At 44.1% G+C, this 20,606-nt stretch overlaps 1 protein-coding gene across 2 annotated transcripts in view; it reads left to right on the top strand.

The window, feature by feature from the left end:
- Window positions 1-20,606, top strand: part of SMOX (spermine oxidase) — a 127,114-nt gene that overhangs the window by 102,789 nt on the left and 3,719 nt on the right. For both annotated transcript variants that reach the window (XM_078678692.1, XM_078678691.1), the window contains exon 6: window positions 7,905-8,065. In XM_078678692.1, coding sequence (XP_078534818.1) covers window positions 7,905-8,065 — 161 coding nt within the window. The remainder of the gene's footprint in view (window positions 1-7,904; window positions 8,066-20,606) is intronic.

Raw genomic sequence — 20,606 nt, 5'->3', positions numbered from 1 at the left:
ATACTGAACTAGTTTAAAAAGTGAAATCGTGGCCAACCTCAGATTGAGGGCCTGATTCACAAAGGGCCTCCATACTCATGGCGGATGCTCTGCTGTTGTGGGGAGACTCTGCAATCTGGGTGTAATCTCCGCAATGAAAATTCTCATTGCTGAGATTCCACCCGAGTGTGGAGACTCGATCCCTCAATCTACCCTCCTCTCCCCCCCGCCCCCCAATGAGTGCCACGAGTGCAGAGTCCCTTAGTCTTTTGTACAGAATCTAGCTGTGCATTGTAGAATTTGTCAGCGGCGGCTTCTCCGCTAAGGCGGTGGAGCGTAGCCTCACTGCACTGTGAGCAGTTAAAAAATGGAAAAATAAAATGAGAATAACGCAATGTTTTATTTTTCCGTGTTGCCCTAGTTCTAGGTGCGGGGCTGGGCTGTGCAGAGCAGGGGGAGGAGTGGTTGGTACTCTCGAAGTGCGCATGACTATTGGCCGGCCCGGGACAGCCGGCTAAACAGTCATGCGCACTTTGCATGTTCTCCACCGGACTGTTTTGCACAGCCCGGGTGGAGAACCTGCACAAGCCTTCGATCCCCGCCTGAGTGCCAAAACCGCATCCATCAGACCAATCACGACCCTGCTTTCGTGATTGGCTAGGGGAGCCTGTGTGCTTCCTGCGTCAACGACAGATGGGCGGCGGCCGGCCAGCAGGTAAGTACATTTTTTTTTTCTCCTTCATCCTCCCCCCTGCCACCCGCATTAAGCAGCAGCCGCCACTAGGATTCATGGAAACTATTATAAAATGTTTATCGTAGATCTAAGTAATGCAGAAGTAACTCCCTTTGTGTCCCGCTTTACGGCCATGAGGATCAGGGTCAGTCAGAAGCTGGACTCTGTGTCACGGCAGCCTGGGTAGACCAGGAATTGATTAGTGGAGCCGGTAGCAGGTTTACAACCTGGTACTCCACGTGCTTATCAATTTGTGTTAAATACAATGTACCAGGTCATTTTAGACCTGCAGCCTTTCTTCCTGATGCTTTATCTTACTATTTCTCGAAAATGGAGTTTAAAGTTAATAATTTGTTTTCTGCCCGGTGTCCGGGACATTTTCTGCCTGGCTGTCTGCTCCGTACAGCTGCTTATTTTTGAGTTTTCACTATCTTCCATTCATCAACCACCTCATTAAAATTCAAGTGTCACGGATGACCTGGGTGTTGACTGCTGGCTTAGGTCCTAGATTAATTATATCTTTTAACATTTGTAGAAATGGTGATCTGGTCTCTTTAGAAATCTATTTCACAGTAATATTAGAAATCTACAATATGTCTTGAATAATGCATTATTGTAAAATTGCTCTCTACAGAGATGAGGCAGGGACATGGGCACCCATTATTTGTTATTTTTAATACTATTATCCTCTTATGTTTTCAGTTCTCTTTTGACTTATTTACTTTGCCAGCCAATCTCCACTGCATGCATCGCACATAATAAAGAGAGCTGGCATCTACCACCACAGCAGACCTCTGGACCAAAGAGTGAGAAAGTGATTGATTTAATTGATGCAACAGTGTAGCTTAGTTGGGATAGTAAAGAAGTGAACCTGATCGACAGGAGGGAGGGTTAGGAGTACTGGAGATCACAGTGCGTAAATAAAAACTGTGAGGTGTGACAGAAAAGGCAACAAGCCTAATATGTTGCAGGTTAATGTGATAAAGTAACATTCAAGTTCTAAATCCCTGAGAAATGTGATACCGCATCCATTGTTTAGTAGTTTCTGTTTGGTGTTCTTTGTAGGTAGTACCTGCCTCTTAGGTTTTAAATACCTGCATGAAAATTTGTCAGAATTTTCTTTGGTTATTACCACCTGATGCCTTATGCTTATAGCTGTTTAGTGATTCCCTTTTAGGGCATTACATAAAATCCATATATGTGTGAAACCCCTCCTTGTTTAGAAAGAAGTTTCATTAGTAAATGCTGGGTCGCCATGAAAGTATATACATACCTGGTGAAGTAAATGGCAGACTTGTGGTTACCAATTTAATAGCCTTATCGATGAAAGATGGCCCACCTGTTTCTATAAGCATTGTAAAGGGCGACCGCTGTTCCTCCTGTAGCTTTCTCCCTTTGGTACACTAGGTTTCTGAATTTGGTGATAGTTGGTTAGCATGCACTGTCGTAAGACTGCTCCACCAGTTTTCCCTTGGTTGTGATTCTTCATCAAGTTTTATTGTTAATGTGGACATATAATAAAAAACAGCACACTTTAAGAATCATCAAACATCAGGATAAAACCAAAGTTAAAACGGTGATTGGGAACAATATAGAGTAATGTGAGTTCATGGTATTGATAAATAGGTAGTTAAATGAAATCTAAATCTCCTAGAGTTCAGAGAAGTACATAAAGTTGTGTTTCACATCCTTTGTTGGTGACTAACAACAAGCTACCTTAATAATAAATGCACCTTATCTTTCAGATCTTAGTTTAGCTCTCTATAAAAATTCTCTATTGGTGGACTGATGAGCCTTGTTAAGAGTATGGTCCATATAACAGGCAAGTGCCACTAGTCTGACTGGTACCTTACTTAATAAAGGTGGTACCACCCATCCTACCCATCCTCTCCATAGATCTGAGTAGAAGGAACAAAACCAACAAAATGAATTTAACTCTTTTGTTATATACAACTCCTCATTTCTGTGTTGTACCAAGAGCACATCATCCCTCAAAGCTGAGATTTTGCTGCTAGGGCTAGTACTATACCTCAACATTACATACAGGCATAAGTGTAAGATCATGATGCACCCCATGGCACCTCCGTATAAATTGCCGCAGTGACTGCCTTAGCTTCATATACTTGAAAGAGGCGAGAGGAGGGCAGAAGTTCGGTGTGCGTTTCAGTTCTTTTGTCCAACAGTGGTCACAGGTGCTCTCTGCACTAATAATTATGATATGAAATATGGAGCCAAAAAAGTACTAGTTGATTGCCTGTTGGCGAGGGATCGGACAACAACAACATTTGATCAACCAGGTCAGTCTTTTTTCAGGTCAATTAATCCCCTAAAAAGTCTCTAAACTGGACTTCATTCTTAATAAGTGTGTCTACCTTTAATCTTTATCTGGGGTTTGTAGACGACTTGATAGTTGGTGTTGAGCCACTATTGTACCCTAAAGAGAATTACTGTAGATGAGATCAGTCTATAGATTCAGATCGCAACAGTGGTCTGCATTTTCTTTGGTACGAATACCACCTTCTTGAAAATCAGAATGAATATAGCACCTTTCCGTCTAGACAAAATCTTCCAATGGTCAAACTACTACTGGAGGATAGAATTTGCAACTATTACCCATAGTTGAAGTTCAGAAAAATAAATTTGGAAGGCACACAGTCTGTTCCTGGGGCCTTGTTGGCTTTCTGCTACACTATGGCTTGTTTAACGTCACTAAGAGGTACCCAGTGGTGTCTCTTGTGCACTACTTTCTTCATGGGTTTAATCAAATCTTCTATAAGGACTGTTGAAGTTGGCCATTCTGTTAACTCCAGTGGCACCTTACCTAGTAGGTTTCAAGAATGCCTGTTGGTGAACTTTTTTTTTTTTGTACAGAGTTTTATATAGCGCAAACTTGACCCAGTATCTGGTATCAGAGCGCTTTACATAGCACCAGTTGCATTACATGAGGACACATTAATTTTTGTTAGGCACGGGGAGATTACGTGATTTGCCCAGAATCACAGGATGTTCTGCGTCATTGCCGAGACTCAAACATGGTTCCCCAGATTCGAGGTCCACCGCCCTAGACGTTAGACCAGTTTTGAATCACAAAACCTCAGCCTGTGGCAATACTTGTTCAGATCAAAAAGAGCGTTCACTATAAACTCAAGAAGACAATCTCATTATTATTTTTTTTACAAAAGGGATTCACGTTATTCAATTCGGGTAAGTGCCATATCACAACATGACATGGATTGTGTTTTCGAGGTGTGGGAGTAACACAAAAATGCTCAAGGTACCACCTACCATCCATGTTGTCATCTTTGTTCAAAGGTCCTGCAGCCTAACCCTTCTTTATATGAGGTGGGATTTAAAATTATCCTACTTTGAATTCCTTGGGAATCTTGTAGGCATCAGTCAAGATTTGCTTTGTTGTTACCCAGAGTGGCTAGGGAAGCATTGACATATGTGAGTATATGTAAGATGGCTCTTCAGCAGAATTACACTATTTTAGATATTACATACATTAATTTCAGGTTGCTCTTACACTGACATTTTATTGTAAGGTGTTTTAGGATTTCTTGAGGCTACCTTAATAATAGACACCTTTAAATCAATAGCTACCAATGTTATCCCTCGGCCCTCCTTTTGGGTGACCTCCATTGATGTTGAGGTAGACGTTAACATTGCACATGTTTCTTGTATTTACCTGCTGTCCAGCAATGAAGAAATATTGAAACTCCTTAACCTCTTTTGTACCTGCCTTGCAGTAATCCTTTTTGAGGGACAGATTGAAGCTTCATCATGAGGTGCCTTTTCAAGGAATGGGTTGAGGCTCAGACGCCATCCTCTGGATTTAGGTACTCCAGGCACATTCTGCTTACGTGACTAGTGAACATTAAGAGACGGGTTTACATGTTGGCTCCACCAATGCAGGTGGCTGTTATTTGCACACTATATACTGCTGCTGAGGGCTATAACTGTTACTAAGAGTTGGAGGTTGTTAGACATGGCAGCATTGGCATGGTTTTCCCCTAACATTTTGCCTTCAGGCCTCCTATTTTTACTTTCCTTGGTACTCTGCACACTTTACCACTTGTGCTCTCTGCTTTCAACAGGGTAATATTGGCTTGTATCCAAATGGCATATTTAGTTCTAAATTCCCTAGTAACGTGCACTATATAAGCCCAGGGACTGTAAATTAAATGCTACTGGCTGAAAACCCGAAACCAGTCCTAGGATGCTTGTTTCCGGTCCAGGGAGGACCTGGCTCGGCAGTTCGGGCTGGACTTTTCCCATGGGGCACATGGTCAAGACTGCTTTGCATATGGCTGGGTTCAACTGGAATGGCATGGGGAACAAAATAACGATGGATTTAGGCCCAGATCTCTGTACTGGGGTGAATGTATGACATTGTTCTGCATTCTGTCCATCAACTTGTTTTTGCACTGATGGGCCTGCAGCACTGATTGTTCTACTCACTTAGTAGGCCTTCAAAGATGTCTCAAGTCTGCCATTGCAGCCTGTGTGTGTAGTTTTAAACTGCCATTTTGACTTGGCAAAATAAACCTTTTGCCAGGCCCAAACCTTCCTTTTTAATACTTCTAAGGCACAGGACACCCCCAAGGGCTGGGTGCAGTTTATTTAAATATTTGGGTATGTATTTTTAAGTTTTACATGTCCTGGTAGTGAAAAACTCTTAACTTCTTTTTTCACTACTGTAAGGCCTACCCCTCTCGTAGGATAACATTGGAATTAGAATTACCTTCTCGGACTTGCTAAGTGTAATTTTCAAATGGTCTAAGGTAACTGGTTTATGTAGAATCCTAATTTAAAATCCTAGCTTGTGGTGAAGTCTGATTTTGTTATATCAATTCTGAAATAGCCCTTGTAGAAAGTTGGCATTGTCTTGCCTCAGTCATTTGGTGCCTGCAACTTGTCTCTGGTCACATGACCGGGTGTGGGTGACAGTTGGACTTTATGTATTCTTCTTAGACAGCCACACTCAATGTGAGCTTAGTGTAACTGTGTGGGCCCTCACTAGCAGGGTGGGAGGGAGGTGCTGAGCACAGACCCACTTAAACTTGAATAGGCTGTGTCCTTCCATGCACCACAGTAATTAGTCTTGAGCCAGGGCCAGGAAGACAGGGCAACAGTCCACTTAAAAGGCATGCCTCTAGAAGCTTCTCCACACTTCAGAGGCACAACTTGGTATTAATACTGGACCTCAGGCACCAACATTTCAGCAGAGTTTTGGATCTGTGGATACTCTGCCAGGAAGAAGGACTGCTGTGCTGCTACAAGGACTGCCACTCGACTGAACTGCTGTTCTAAAGGACCTGCTGTCCTGCTGTGCTGACTGACCTGCCATCGGCCCTCTTGCCTGGGGAAGAACTGGACCTTTATCTTGAACCCAGGACCCAAAAGTGACTCAAAGGGCTAGTCTGCTGGCATCCTGATTTGAGCTTCAGGGACATAAAAGGCTCGCCAAACAGCTCCTGGACCCAGAGCAGGGAGTTCCTGACCCGCAAGTGTTGCCTTCAGTTCCTAGACCATTGCTGTGGCTCAGTCTCTGAAATCAAGTTGTTGGCCTCTTTGCGACCACGAACGGGCTTGTTTGCACCCAGACCACACTGCATGCACTTGAAATGAGTGCAAGCCACCACCAGCCTGTCTCTATGGCTCGCGGAGGACTGCCAAGGCAAAGCACCAGCCTGCCCGTGCGCAACACCCGGCCTTCTCTTCACTCCACACTGACAACCGACCGCAAAAGTCTCCTTGCTCCCCACGACCACCTCCAATGGGAACGGACTTTTGGCACAAAACTTGAGACGGTAAAACTTCAGTGGGACTAATCTGGGACTGTATCCAACCTGTGCTCTATCTTGGTCAGGCTGAACTTTTGACTTTAACCTGGTCAGCGTGACCAGATAGCCGTGGGTGGCTCTTCCTGCTTTTGGGTTCTTTTTTGCAGTTTATTCTTTAAGAATTCATAACTCCAATTCTCCTGATTTAGAGTTTTGTCGTTTTGGTCTGGTTTTATTTATTAATTCAGATCTATTTTCCTAACCTGTTGTGCGATCTTTCTGTGTGGTGTTTTCACTGTTTTACTGTTTGAAATGTTGCACAAATACTTTGCACATAGCCTCTAAGTTAGGTCTGACTGCTCTGTGCCAAGCTACCGGGGGTTGAGCACAGGATCATTTGAGCTTTGCTTGTGTCTTGACCTGACAAGGATGGTAATTGCTGCTTGACCAAGGCTTACACCCCAGTTCAACTAGTGACCTAATTTTTCAGAGGTTCTAGCCACAGATGGTGACCTTTAACAAGAGAGGGCATTTAACAACTTGTATAGCTTGTATTGCTATTAGAATTGTAGATTGTTCTAAATTACAAAGGTCGAAACAGAAATACAAACACTCGATTTTTGGAGCAGGAGACCTGTAGCAGCCGCCATTGTCCCTGAACCACTCCATTGTCTTCAGTGGGACCCCCAACATTCTGGTCTTCTAAGAACCTAAACATATGATGCCCTTTCATACACCGTGACCCATGTCTGTAATTTATTGAATCGTTATTTGGTGATCCTCCAGCTGCACTAAAACCCAGAACTTCCTCAATCCAGGCCCTTGCTTCTGACCCTCAATCGTAATTCTAGACTCACAGGTCCATAGGAGTTCTGTAAAGAATGAGCTTTCATGTGGACAATTATTAATGTTCGCTTTACAAATGAGGTTCTTATCCCATAAAGCTCTATGATGTCATATTATAGGCAGGTGCCTGCGAAGCAAATTCCAGATATCAAAAATCTATTTAAAGCTGGTGTTTAAGCTCTTCCAAATTCAGTTTTTTCATAGGTATGAGTGAATATCATCCTTTCTGTTATTTGACCGCGTCCAGTGCAATGATAATCCTGAGCTTCTGTGCTATTCACTTTATTTCTGTATCTCTCAAATTCTACATAAATAATGCAAATCTGTGCAGTGTTTGTGGTAATAAACCAGGATTGTGTGTAACAACACAACATACAGCGTTCTACACAGCATCCTGTGATTGAGTTGCTTCCGCGATATCAAAAATGTGCTTTGATAAGCTCTCTGCTGCTTCCTGGTGCTAGGTCTGTGCTGCGTCTAGTAACTTTTCGAAATTTTGATCTAGAACGTGAATTGTTTAGTTTGCTCCAGCAGACTTATTTTTTCTGTTTTTCAAACAGGAAATCAAAACATTCCAAAGCCTCGGAGGATCCTGCGGTCTTCATGGGGCAGTAACCCCTATTTTCGTGGGTCTTATTCGTACACTCAAGTTGGTTCAAGCGGGGCGGATGTGGAGACGCTCATGAAGCCACTGCCTTATACCGAAAGCTCCAAAACCGCTGTAAGTACTACTTAGTTCAGTATTCTAGTGCTGCTCTGTAGTGTTTATCATCCTGGCTGAAAGCCCACTTAGGCCTTCTTTATGAGTGTCCTCTAATACAGATTTGGTGTCGATAAAGCAGTCTCCATGCGAATCGCGGTTACGATTCCTGTGGTGTTGCGGCATATGGAAATACTAGGTTGATTTCTGGAGACTGATCATCCAGGTCAGACCCAGAATAATCTATCCCAAGAGAAAGGTTTAGACCCACTGATTTACATATGGAGATTGGTTCAGTGGCACAGATTTCCGCACTTAAATCCCCATTCCACAGAGACTTATCAAGAGATCATTTGTTGTCCTCTAAACACACCAACCAAAATTACCATCCTGCAAATACTGCAGGATTCATTGTAGAGACCCAAGTAATATTCACTCCTTTAACCAGTCCTCCTTCTTTAAATACTAGCGACTTATTAGGGCATGAAACATGTTGACCCACCTACCCACAAAACATTGAGTTGACCCAGATCATTAACTCTGCTGACAGCCATCACTATTTTTAACTAGGCAAGAGGACCCACACATTAAAACAGGGCACCCCTTAGTCTATTTTTATTCACACTATCACTTACACCAATCTACACGAGCCGCCCCACACTCTTACCCACACCTCACAAAAGATCTCTGGCAAACAGCCCCTTTGTGGGTGCCCGGCGTCAGACATTGCATCGCAGGCCTAACGAGGAGCATACCTTGTGATGAAGCATGACGCCCCTTTTGAGGGGGGGAGGTGGGGGTTCTTGCTCCTGAGCAATCAGACTCCCAATTAGCTGATTTCTCAGCTTACCACTGACCTGTCACCCTTGTATTGCTCTAAAAGGAACTACATACCCCCATGACGTGGTACTTAATATATTGCCTACAATTATCATCCGCTATTTACAGAGCTTACACGATGCTTCATGCCGTATGGAGTACTATGAAATTCTAACCCTTATATGATCATTAATGTTCTCTTGTTTTGATCCTTGGATTTAGAAGAAATGCCTCTTGAAATATCACACCTTGGAGTTGGATTAGCAGAGCTCCATAAAACTTTCAAGGACTTTCCAATGTACCCCCAGTCCATTAGTTCCCTGGGATTATCTCTCACTTCACAGGTCTAATCCCTTCTCAGAATGGATATCCATGTGCCCTGGATATATGCTTTCAGGTCCATAATCCAGATCTAGGTAGTCGTTACTGAGTAGGGTTTCATGAGCACCATCAAAGCCTACGTTCAGTTTTCCGCTTTTTTGTTTTTAGTAAAGGTGATGAATAAGGCACGTATACATTTAACCCATATAATATATATATTTTAAGTCTGCCGGAGTACGTCCTTAGCTAGATCTGCCATTCAGAACCTCTTGGCTTGCCCAATCTGGTGTTGTTTCCATCCAAATACTGTTTGGTGATACACCGTTTGCATACCCTGGTACCAGAGAGACAAAATAATATACTTCAACATCCTTTGCTTGGAGTTATACAAAAAAAAGAAAAAAAGGTTATTAGTGTGAGTATAGATTCTGATGGAATAATTTCCAAAAAGTCTGAAATGTCCCTGAAGGTTTTTACCTAAATCTGAAGTCCATTTCCAATTGTTGTGGAAGTAATTCATTGCTCCACAAGAAGCTTCAACTTTTACAGTTGTCAATGTACTCTTGGAAATCTGTTATGAATTCCATTTTCACCTGACTAAAATAAGCATGCGTTTATTTTTTCATGGGAACATCTGCAAGCAAATACACATTCTACTGACATTTGCTTTTCTTCCTTTCTCATATTTTAAATAAAATATGTTGGTGTTTTCTCATTTTGCTGCTTCGCTATGTTATGTTTTTATCCCGCATTTGCCATTTTATGCTTCAAAAAAAAACTAGGTCTATGCGACTTTTGAACTATGCCATCTTAGTCAAGCAACTTTGAATGAAGTTTCCTTTTCCTGAACATGTCTGAGGCCGGTGCAACTAACTTCTCTCAATCGCTGCTGTCTATTGTCCTAAGCAACATGGATAGCACATCAGACTGCAGAGATTTCCTTGCCAACTATCGCCTGAGTGGCAGAGGGATATTGTAATAGCCATCATGCAAGCAGTGGCTTCACTAGAGCTGGTGTCACCCAGTGCGGGTAACCCGTGTCACCCCCTCACAACTTACCCCATGGACCTCCTCTGTGTCCGAGCCAAGGCCACCTCGTCCTGCACGCCTTTCCGGTGGTCACACTGGCTCCTGCAGACCTCCAGTTTGTCCACGTCCTTGGTCAAGGTGTCCCTTCTGGATCCGCAGGCCTCTGGTTGCGCTGGTTGTTCTCCCACCGCTTTCTCCTCTGTAGCGTCTGCTACTGCGTCCTCCTTCGTGTTGTCCTCCTCTGCTCTCCTGCTTTCACCTCCTTGCATCCGAGTTCCCCCTCCACAGGTCCGGGCCATCGGAATATAAATTCCCTCCTCCCCCTTGCACCGGAAGTGTTACACAGGCAACAGAGGAAGAGACCAGGAAGCAGGGCTCCTTGGTGCCCCCGGGGCTCCCGCCACAAGCCCCCATGGCCTTTTCCTTACAGTACTCCCCTACCAGGCTTGGCCGATCGGGCCAAGAGTCCACCGGAGCACGAGAGAGGAAGTCCACATTGGAGCGACCCCGAAGGTAATACTGAAAGCACTGGAGGGCCCATTTAATGGCAGAGGCTAGGCTGTAAAGTTTGACCAGCAGCCAACACAGCGTAACCAGATTGGTGTCACCCCATGTGCTGGTGTCACCTGGTGCGGTCCGCACCCACCTAGTAATGCCACTGCATGCAAGCCTGATATCTCCTTCCCTCAGTTTCCAGAGCCGCGCTGGGAAACTGCAGCGTCTGGTGCACGTGAGCGCAGTGGGGCAGGGCGCTGCGGGTGTTGGGGTGGGGGGGGAAGGTGTGGTGTATGCCACCAGACGATGGAATAGGAGTTATTTATTTAATTTGCCCAAAGCTGTTGTCTGTTGACATCCTCCCGCTCCACCACACTTGCCTGCGCTGGCGGCTGCTGACTTGAGAGCATAAGCCGCTGCAGCACCTGAATAGAATTGCCATATTTTTCATAAAAAATAAATAAAAAAAACACACTGCCCACTTGTTTCTGTTTTGCTAGTAGAGAAAGTCCACGAAGGGTAGGTAAAACATTATTTAACATTCTCAGTATTCTACAACATGCCAGTAATCCACTATTGTAATAGTTATTTCGAAATAATGTTGCAAGTTCCCAATTACTATTTAAGTGATTTCTTGGTGTGCTTGCCATTTAAGGTTTATATTTCAAATGGAGAAAATTTACCAAGTGTCACTGCTTGCCACGTTTTTTAATGGTATGGGCATAAAAATAGAGTCCAGATTGGTCAAATAATAATCAGGTACTTTTCGGCTACTGATGTTTTAAATAAACTTTGTCAGCTTCACACTTAATAAAGCTGATAATAAATATGTGTGTGTGTACGTAGATTGTGTGTGTGTGTGTGTGTGTATGTATGTATGTATGTATGCATGTGTGTGTGTATGTGTATGTGTATATATATATATATATATATTTTTTTTTTAACGTTTTTTACATAGTTTTCATATTTGGACTTATATGGCACAACCACCACCACTTTTCATTGTTGCAGAACATCAAATAACCAATCGAATATTTCAGTCTTGTCCATCTAACGGTTTTACCCTTGTTCCCCCCCCGCCCCCATGTCTTTGAGTTTCCCACCCACGTATGAACCCTAGTATAATGTTTCCCAGTGAGTATACAACAAAATTGTAGGCTAAAACCAATGAGCCTCCTTCTGTTTGCGCAAAAACCAAGAAGCCAGTAGGCAGGGAAACATTTGTATTGACTTATATTACCAGATGTTCTCAAGAATAAGGCTGCTGTCCTGCAAGTTCAAGAGGGCCTGATATCGGTCAGCATGCGGATCATATTTGCCCAACCATATGATCTTTGTTTCAAACACTTTCTCATATAGATTATCATATAGATTTCCTCTTCTGTAGCCTGTTTCATCTTATCCATAAGCCACACTGCAATTTAGTGGCTATCCTTCTTATGGCGAGGATGTAGCCCTGTAGTATAAATTTATATAAGAACAAAGCTTAAGTTGATGTTTATTTACAACAGAATCTTTGGTTTTACTCGCGCATTTTTGTGAAACCAGCTTTGGCTTAAGCCACAACCTACCTTGTAATCTACCTCTGCAACCCACGTCTGGTACACTCAGCCTTTACTTCGCACCACAAACTTGAGTGATTTGTAAATAGTGCACCATAAAACTTTCACCATGCACAACCACACTTGCCTCCAGGATATGGAAATATATATTTGCATATCGATATATTGCCAGTAGGTAGTTATAGTTAGGACAATGTTTCCATAGGAAAAGCGTTTTTTGACAAAAAATGTGTGCCGGTGATCGTTGTTATGCACTGAAATGTTTCGGGGTAATCCGTGAAGCGGGAGCTGTGAAAAAGGTGGGGCCAAAAATTTTTGCTTTTCCCTAACTCCCATAGGAGTTGTCAACACACCAACTGCTGGACAGAATTACACCAAATTTGGCAGAAAGGTAGATTCTTATCAGTTCAGTCATCGGAAAGATCATGGACCATGTCATGAGTGATGTAATATGTGAGGTCATAAGCGGGGGCTTAAGTTATAGCTGGCTCAAGTAACTAGAACTGCTGAATTTCACTTGTTTTGTACGAGTGAAATCTGAGCCTGACTATAACTTCCCTGTACCCTTTAGATATATATCTCATCACTAATAATACTGGTGTGAATCCACTCTGGAGTGACGGCTGTTTCCTAGATATTTGGTGAAACTTACCCTATTTACATATGTAAAGGATCTATGTGCAATCGAGCGGCATTGGATGGATGTGCAGTGGGTGTGTATATGTATATGTGTGTGTGTGTGTATGTGAATATATCTATCACAGTTGTAAGCTTACAGGTTTCAAAGCCTTGCAAGAAACCCTATTTTTGTAACTTGGTATGCATAGTTCCATTGTCTGAAAGTAAAAGATTGGCCTTGAAGGACCTGCACAAAGCTCTCTGTAACTTAACTTCAATATTTTACCTGGAGACTAACAAGACCGAACATTTGCAGTCCTCTTGAGATGCAGACTAGCTGGTAAAAGCCTTTCCTTATGTGGTTCTTTATAGAAGGTACCGCAGCTCGGCTCTGCCCTTTGGGTTACATAAAGCTTTCGGAGGGCTGTGCATGCACCGCTGAAAGCCTACTTTAAACACTAAATTGACTGCACATTTTGCTCTTGTGAGTGAGAGTTAGGTTCGTTGTGCTTAGCAACGGTTCAAGTACTGCAGATCGAGTGATGCAATGCTATTCCTGGCCTCAGCAGAGGCCCCTGTTTATATTTGCAATATCCCGGCTTTGAAAAAAGCAAAAATAAGTATATATAAAATGCATAAATGATGTCACATAAACGCACCCAATTGTTTTCAATGGCTGTGCATCTATGTGAGCTACAGTCTGATGTAGCCCCTTCCCATGCACTCAAAACATAAAGCCTAGTTTCCCCATATTGTAAAAGTATATATTGTTTTATGATTATCGGTATTCAAGTGCTCCGATTGATTTATAAAACACAAACAATATTATAGCCATTTTTTCATTACTCTTGCACGGTTTAGAATCTAAACATCCTTTGCTGAATTGTTCATCTGCAGCAATTAGATGGCCCCCTGTACGGATTTCTGTTCCGCTTCAAAACAATAACCTTTTCATAAAAGGTAATGCTCAACCATGGATACAAGCTCCTTTCCCTGGCTACAGGAAACGCCTGTATACCACCATATAGTTCATGTAAGGCTACAGATCTTCAATCTTGCTTAGGAGGTGTTGGATATCATCATCCAACAATTTTATAGAACCGTAAAAGTCCACACTAGCAAACCTCTCCGTGATGAATAAAATACGTAATAGATGAATGCACAATTCATTACAGTACATCTCAGTGGTGAATAAAGTACATGATGAATAAAACTCAGTCCATTACAGTACCAATAAACCGAAAAAAATATCGACAAATACACACTGTTATGTTATATTATGTTATATTGAGCTTATAAAGCGCGCAGCTACTCGGTGTCCCGGCGCTAGCTCCTGAAGAAAGAGTGAACGTGTGTCAAATTAAAACAGCAAAGTCTTGTTTTTTTTTTTTTTAAAAAGCACTGGGTCTTGAAGAGTCCTCAGAGCTGGAGGTAACAGATTCCAGGCCAGACCGGCCCGACGTACAAAGGAGTTTCCACCAAGTCGCTGACTCTTAAACTTCGGAATCTGCATCAGCCATTGGGCCGAGGACCGGAGCACTCTGCCTGGCACATAAAAGGCAAATCTCCTTTGTAGGTATAAAGGGCCGGTGTCATAGAAGGCCCGGTGGGCGATGGTTAGCATTTTAAATTTCAGGCGGGACTCGATTGGCAGCCAATGCAAAGCAAGCAAATGTGTCCGCACACTATCTCTAGGAGAAAGCCCCATGAGGAGTCGGACCGCCGAGTTCTGCACAACCTGCAGTTTTTTGACCAGGGGCCCGAGCAGCTCACCAGGAGCGCATTGGCGTAGTCCAGGCGGGAGAGAATCAACGCACAGACCACGGTTTCGCTGGAGGCACTCGGCAGGAGGGGAAGAAACTTCCTCAAGCTCTTCAGAATGCCGAAGCATGTACCGGTCAACTTCTTCAAGTGCGTCACAAAAAGCAGGTTTTGGTCGAACCAAACACCCAGGTTTTTTACGGCGCCCATTCTGTCAGAGGGCTGAGGAAAACCCGGAGGCCAAAGCCTTTCTCTGAAATCAGAAGGAAAGGTGCCAAACAACAACACCTCAGACTTCCCTTCATTGCATTTCAACTGAGCATTAGATAGCCAGTGAAAGACAGAGAAAAGGCAATTTTGGGCCAACCCGACCGAGTCAGCCTCCTTAGGCCAGGTAAACAGCAGCTGGGTGTCATCGGCGTAGGCCATCACATCTGAAATATTATTCTCTATACTGCCTCTGCCCACACCTAACTATGTTCCAGAATGGCTTGGAATCCTTTCACTTAGTGGCACGAATAAGGGAATCCCGTTTGCTAATTCCCACCCCTTTTTTTTTTGCCGAGATAATGGTATTTTCATAAGCAACTCGCGCTGTTCGAATCAAATTGCTGTCTTTACTTTTTAATGCCTTTAATAAGGATAATTTATCAACTCGCCAGTATTTTTTTAACCATGAAGATACATTCTTCCTCAGGGCCCCTATATCGTGCTTCTACATACAAAAACTTTTAGTTTGCCAACTGGCAATGTGTAAATCTTGGCCACCCTACCAGAGTGGCAGACTTTATCATCAGGTGTAATATCTTTGCTCATATCTGTTAGGGAATTGCCCACGGCCTTATACAAAGCATCAGTTGAGTCAGGGGACTGTTCCAACGCAATCCATTGTATTCTGTGTCTAGAGGAAGTCTGTCTGTCTGCCATCCAACCGATCAGTACGTGTTGCTGTTTCACTTCTAGTGGGTAGAGCTAGATTAAGGGACAAAGCATTGTGATAGTTTTAGATCTGGAAATTTTCCCCAGACATGATAGCGAAGGGCCTTAACCATACGTCTCCAAAAATGTAATGAATTAAATAAACACCCCACCCGAGTAAACCTATGGAACCCCTGGCTATCTGACTTACTGCGCTCATTGCAAGCTCATAAAGAGTGGTTCAGAGTAAGGGCATTAATTTCAGGGGCCAGGGGGGACTACTTCTCAAAGGGGGGGGGGGTATAGACAACACTGGAAAGGCCCAAAACCTATCCTCATCATACGAAGTATCACCATGATTGACGTCAAAGGGCTCAAAATGACACTTGAAATCCACTCCTCTCCACCCCACCCCACCTTGAAGGCACTTACCAGTAGTGTGGACAAAAAGATAGTTCAGTGCTCCCAAGCCAGAGATTCATGACCAATGCACACTGGTCTAGAATAAACATTGACCAAATACACGTACACTTTGGGGGCAAAGGTTAGTAAGAAGCACAGAATGTCATCAGAGAGTGTCTACAATTTTGGCCACACATCCCAGTAGCTACTCACGTGGACAACCAACTGATGGTCTGCCTCTCCCCCCTTTGATGGCTGCCTTAGTAAAGGTTGCGTAGTCTGGGTGCAGGGCACCCTTAGTTAACCAGGTGTTTTTTTATATAGCCAAATATTATACTGGTCTATAAATGGCCCCCAATCACTACAATCCAAATTGCCCTCCAGTCCAGCAACATTGCATGACACCACCTTAATAGACTTCATAACTTCCAAAGGGCCCGGTGGTATCGTGAAGTCACCCAAAGCATTAGACTCTCCTGTTTGTATGGGCGCCTGACTTGACCACCCCCCCCATCTTGAAATTGGTTTCACTACAAGGATGCTCACCAGGACTAAGTTTGCAGCCCTCCCTACTATTATTCATGGCTTCAAAATCATCTTATAAAAAAAGGAACTCTTGTCAAGGAGTGTAGCAATCCAAGGGGTCACCCCCCCCCCCTCATGACCTGACCAACCGCTAAACCTGGGTGAGTTGTCAAGCATACTTCAGCCCGCAGATCACCACCCACACTTGGGGGCCTAGCTAAGCGTGGTGGGTTCTGGCTTAAAGAGTTGGTGGAGTTTCCCTACATCCATTTCCACCCTCCCACGCAATAATCTAAATCACCCTTATTTGGCCTGGAAACCTGGCAGCCCTAATTTCGGAAAGTCAGTCCATCCCCTACAGCACATTAAATCTACTGGCTACAAAACGCTGCATGTCAGGGCACACGGCGCCTGACCATCATAATATCCACATTTTGAAGTTGGGTTCAAAGAATTAGGGGCTTGTTGGCAGAATTTCACCATTGAGTGGGGGCGGGGGGGGAGACGGTCTATAACAATAGCCCAGTGGGGGGGGGGGGAGACGGTCTATAACAATAGCCCAGTGGTAAGAGTGTTATGGCTGAACATGGCTCCTTCATGTATAGTTCACCTTCCGAAAGCTTGTAATCCAGCTGTAGATTTCAAAATTTTATAACACAGTAACCAGTTCTATCTATGGGACCCTTCCCAATCCAGCAACACCCTGCGAACAAAAAAGGATGCTGCCAGCCCTGCCAAAGGGGAAGTCCTTGTATCTCATAAGCCAATGCAAACATTTATTGCTTAGGTCCTCATGGGATTCCGTCTGACCCGTTTTTAAGTCTGGGACCCCTGAAAGGATCACAGCGTTAGGTCAGCAATCATGAGGTAGATTAATAATTGGAGGTTTTGAAATGCTAATTTTGACAGCCTCCGTTGAGACTCCCTCTAGTCTGACCGTGGAATTACTCCTACCAGAATTTACAGACAAAGGGAGGGCCCTTCAAGTTCGTATCATTTGGCTTCACAATGCCCCCACAATTACTCCTCCCCTTTGCTAGACTGGGGCATGGCAGCTGGTGGAGAAGAATCAGTCTGGCAACCTCTCTCCATTGTGCCCTTTGCCCAAACCACCGGGTGTTACACAGAGGACATCCCTGCACATTTGACTCTGCATGTCCAAGCAGAATTTTAGGGGTATACGTTCATCAAGGAGGACTGATTTAACCTGGGCTAAAGTGTCCTTTACTAGAGACATTACTACCTGAGGCTGAGAGATCTTCCTACCATCCAGATCATCACGCACAGGAGCTTAATCGTCCTCCTCATCCATGGCTAAAGACCCTGCAAGTTCGTCTGTCACTTCTAGAGGGCACACGGCTGTGGCGCGCAATATGCTACTTCTTGCGAGCCATGTATGTCCCCACACTCCTTTCCTCTGTCAGGGAACAATTATTATCCAAACCCCTGCCATGGGCCGTTAATGCTAGCCTGGTCAGAGGCCAGGAGAATGTCATTGGCAGAGTGCTCAGGACAACGAAGTGGAACAAGCAGGGGTCCTTTGTGGGGCAATGCGCATCAATGCTCGGGAAAGACGTTCTGCGTTCATTCTTTTTTTTGTAGGCCCCCCCCCCTATGTAGCATCCTATCAATTGAAGTGGGTTTTGTGGAAGATATTGGAGACTGAACCCTCCCTTGGCATTTTCTCTTCCCCATTGCTTGGACAGGTAGATCATATTTGCTCATCACTGGGTTTAACAAAAGGAGGTCTAAGGCCAAAATGTAGGGCTCCAAAGGGCTACCCCAGTCTAATAAATATGTGACCCCTCCAGGACCAAACAATTGCCTAGATAAAACCAACTCGGGCTTTGCGGACACTCACCCCAGACCAAACAATTGCCTAGATAAAACCAACTCGGGCTTTGCGGCCACTCACCCCAACAGAAGCTCTTTCTGAACTGTGGCTAAGAAGCAAACAAAAGAGATGTGGCCCAACCTCCTCTGGCTGCAGACGGGCCCATTCTTGGCAAGGTCTTCACCAGGGTGCGACCCGTGCACTTTCCGCACTGCAGTGTCAAGATATGGGCTTTATGCACCTCCAGGCACCATGTGAACATTGACAGCCCATCGCTTTTGCGGGTGGTCCTGGGACTTGTAGTCTTGTCCCCCCCCCGGCTCCGACAAACCGCGCCTGTGATCCGGGGCAAGATGCAGGCTTTATGCGCCTCCAGGTGCAATATGAATGTTGGGGGCCCCTTGCTGCCACATGTGATATAGCGACTTGTAGTCCCGTCCCCCCAGCTCCTCAAACTGCTCATAAATGGAGGCTAACCTTGGTGACTCAACATAAAATTGGTGTGGTCACACAATGTTCACCACTGAGCGCACAAGTTCTGACCCAACAACTGCTGGTGTAAGCTGCACACAAGAAATGTCAACCTATAGTTGTCTTATTCCTTTTTGGGTATTGCTATACCCAATACAAATAAATACATAGGGTGGATTTCTCATAAAATCTACATTCATTGTTCTTAAAAAGTGGAGGGTGTGGGATGGAAAATGGTGGCATGGTTTTAAAAAAAAAAAAGGGGGGGAGGGGGTTAGGAGGATATGCTAGGTTCATCCTCCACAACAAATATTACATCACAAAATGGAAACCCAGTGTTTGATGAGGAAGCTGGAGAAAACAGTTTTCTTAGAAAAACCCTAACCTGCCAGGGTTACCCCTTGGTGGCAAGCTTCATCGTCGGGTCCATCCAGTTTGGCTACGGAGTGGGGCGTGCTGCGACCTACGAACTGCGTGGGAGCACTTATGTGACGATACAATGATAAAGGAGACCGTGTTTAAAAATAGGAGTTGGGGAGGCGGGAGGGTGTTCTGTGCTAGAGTGTATCTTAAAAATACCTGGCCAGGAGGGGTTTCCTATTTATTCTGACCTCTAGTCGATGTGATTAAAAAGGGGAGATCGGAAAGCAGGATGTTATGCACCTTTTTTCCTCAAAGGTCGACCTGTTTCAAGCCATACCCTTATTGGCTTTTGATCAGGACCTAGGGAAACCAACTCCCTGGTACCAGTCCTGCTGTATTACACTGAAAGCCCACTCATTGCATGTTAAAGATAATGGTGCATATACATTTACCACCTTTTGGGGGATCACCATCGGTGTTTCTGTGGAAATAAAATTAGACGGTACAGCCCTGTGGCCGTATGCATGGTTCTTCGTTTATATTCTGCAATATCAATCATGTTGTAGTGAGCACCTCCACGTGAAAAAAACACGTTAGACAACATCATACCCAGAGTGGTCACATCTAGTGTAGCTCAAATGGAGCTTTATATTCAAACAGCCTGTGGTATGAGAATATAATGCCAAAATCACTTTAGACACACACACACATATTATGATAAAAACACATCACATACACATAAGAAGCTCAGATTTTGCATCTTCGTTACTCCAGGGGTGAGGTTAGCCTGTAGTCACTCACTTCAAGGCTCCGCCTCTGCCTTTCCACCTACTCGGTGCACCGCCGGGGACCGCTTATTGCTAACGCAGTGTCTGCCGGCCGGGTAAGTCCAGTCTGGAGCGCTTGGACGTTACGTCCCTCTACTCAAGGAAAAACTAGACCGCAGTGGAAAACCAAGATGGCCATTGAAAATGGAACCTCCCACTCGGTTCCATTAAGGTATACGGAAGTACACGAAAAAAGCCTAATTTGAATGACTGGACTTCCTAAATCGAAAGAAAATAATTGTTGGTGTGTATGGATGATGGAGGACGTGTAGAGGGGCGTTTTGCAACACAATGTAGTTGAAGGGGTGTGTATAAAAAATAGACAAATGATGGAATAATGTGCCAAGAAACACAACCAAGATTGAGAGAAAAAGAAGGGACACAAATGAAGGTTCAGTTTCAATGTGCCCTCACCCCCACTTGATCTGTTTATTTTGTGGGCTTACACAGAGTATTAGTGAAAGTAAACTGAGTAATCCACTGGGAAGAGACAGGTGCATTATGTCAAACTGGTTTCTGTTTATCTAATGAATCAGCTCCACAAGATATTTGCGTTCAGGCCCTCTATATGTGTTTTGAGTTTAAAAACACAGCATTGTTCTCTTTCAAATAATCTC

The sequence above is a fragment of the Lissotriton helveticus genome, chromosome 2_2 (genome assembly GCF_964261635.1).
Source record: "Lissotriton helveticus chromosome 2_2, aLisHel1.1, whole genome shotgun sequence".
In the NCBI taxonomy this organism is placed as follows: domain Eukaryota; kingdom Metazoa; phylum Chordata; class Amphibia; order Caudata; family Salamandridae; genus Lissotriton; species Lissotriton helveticus.
Note: the sequence above shows the minus strand (reverse complement) of the source record. Positions and strands in the feature narration are given on the sequence as shown.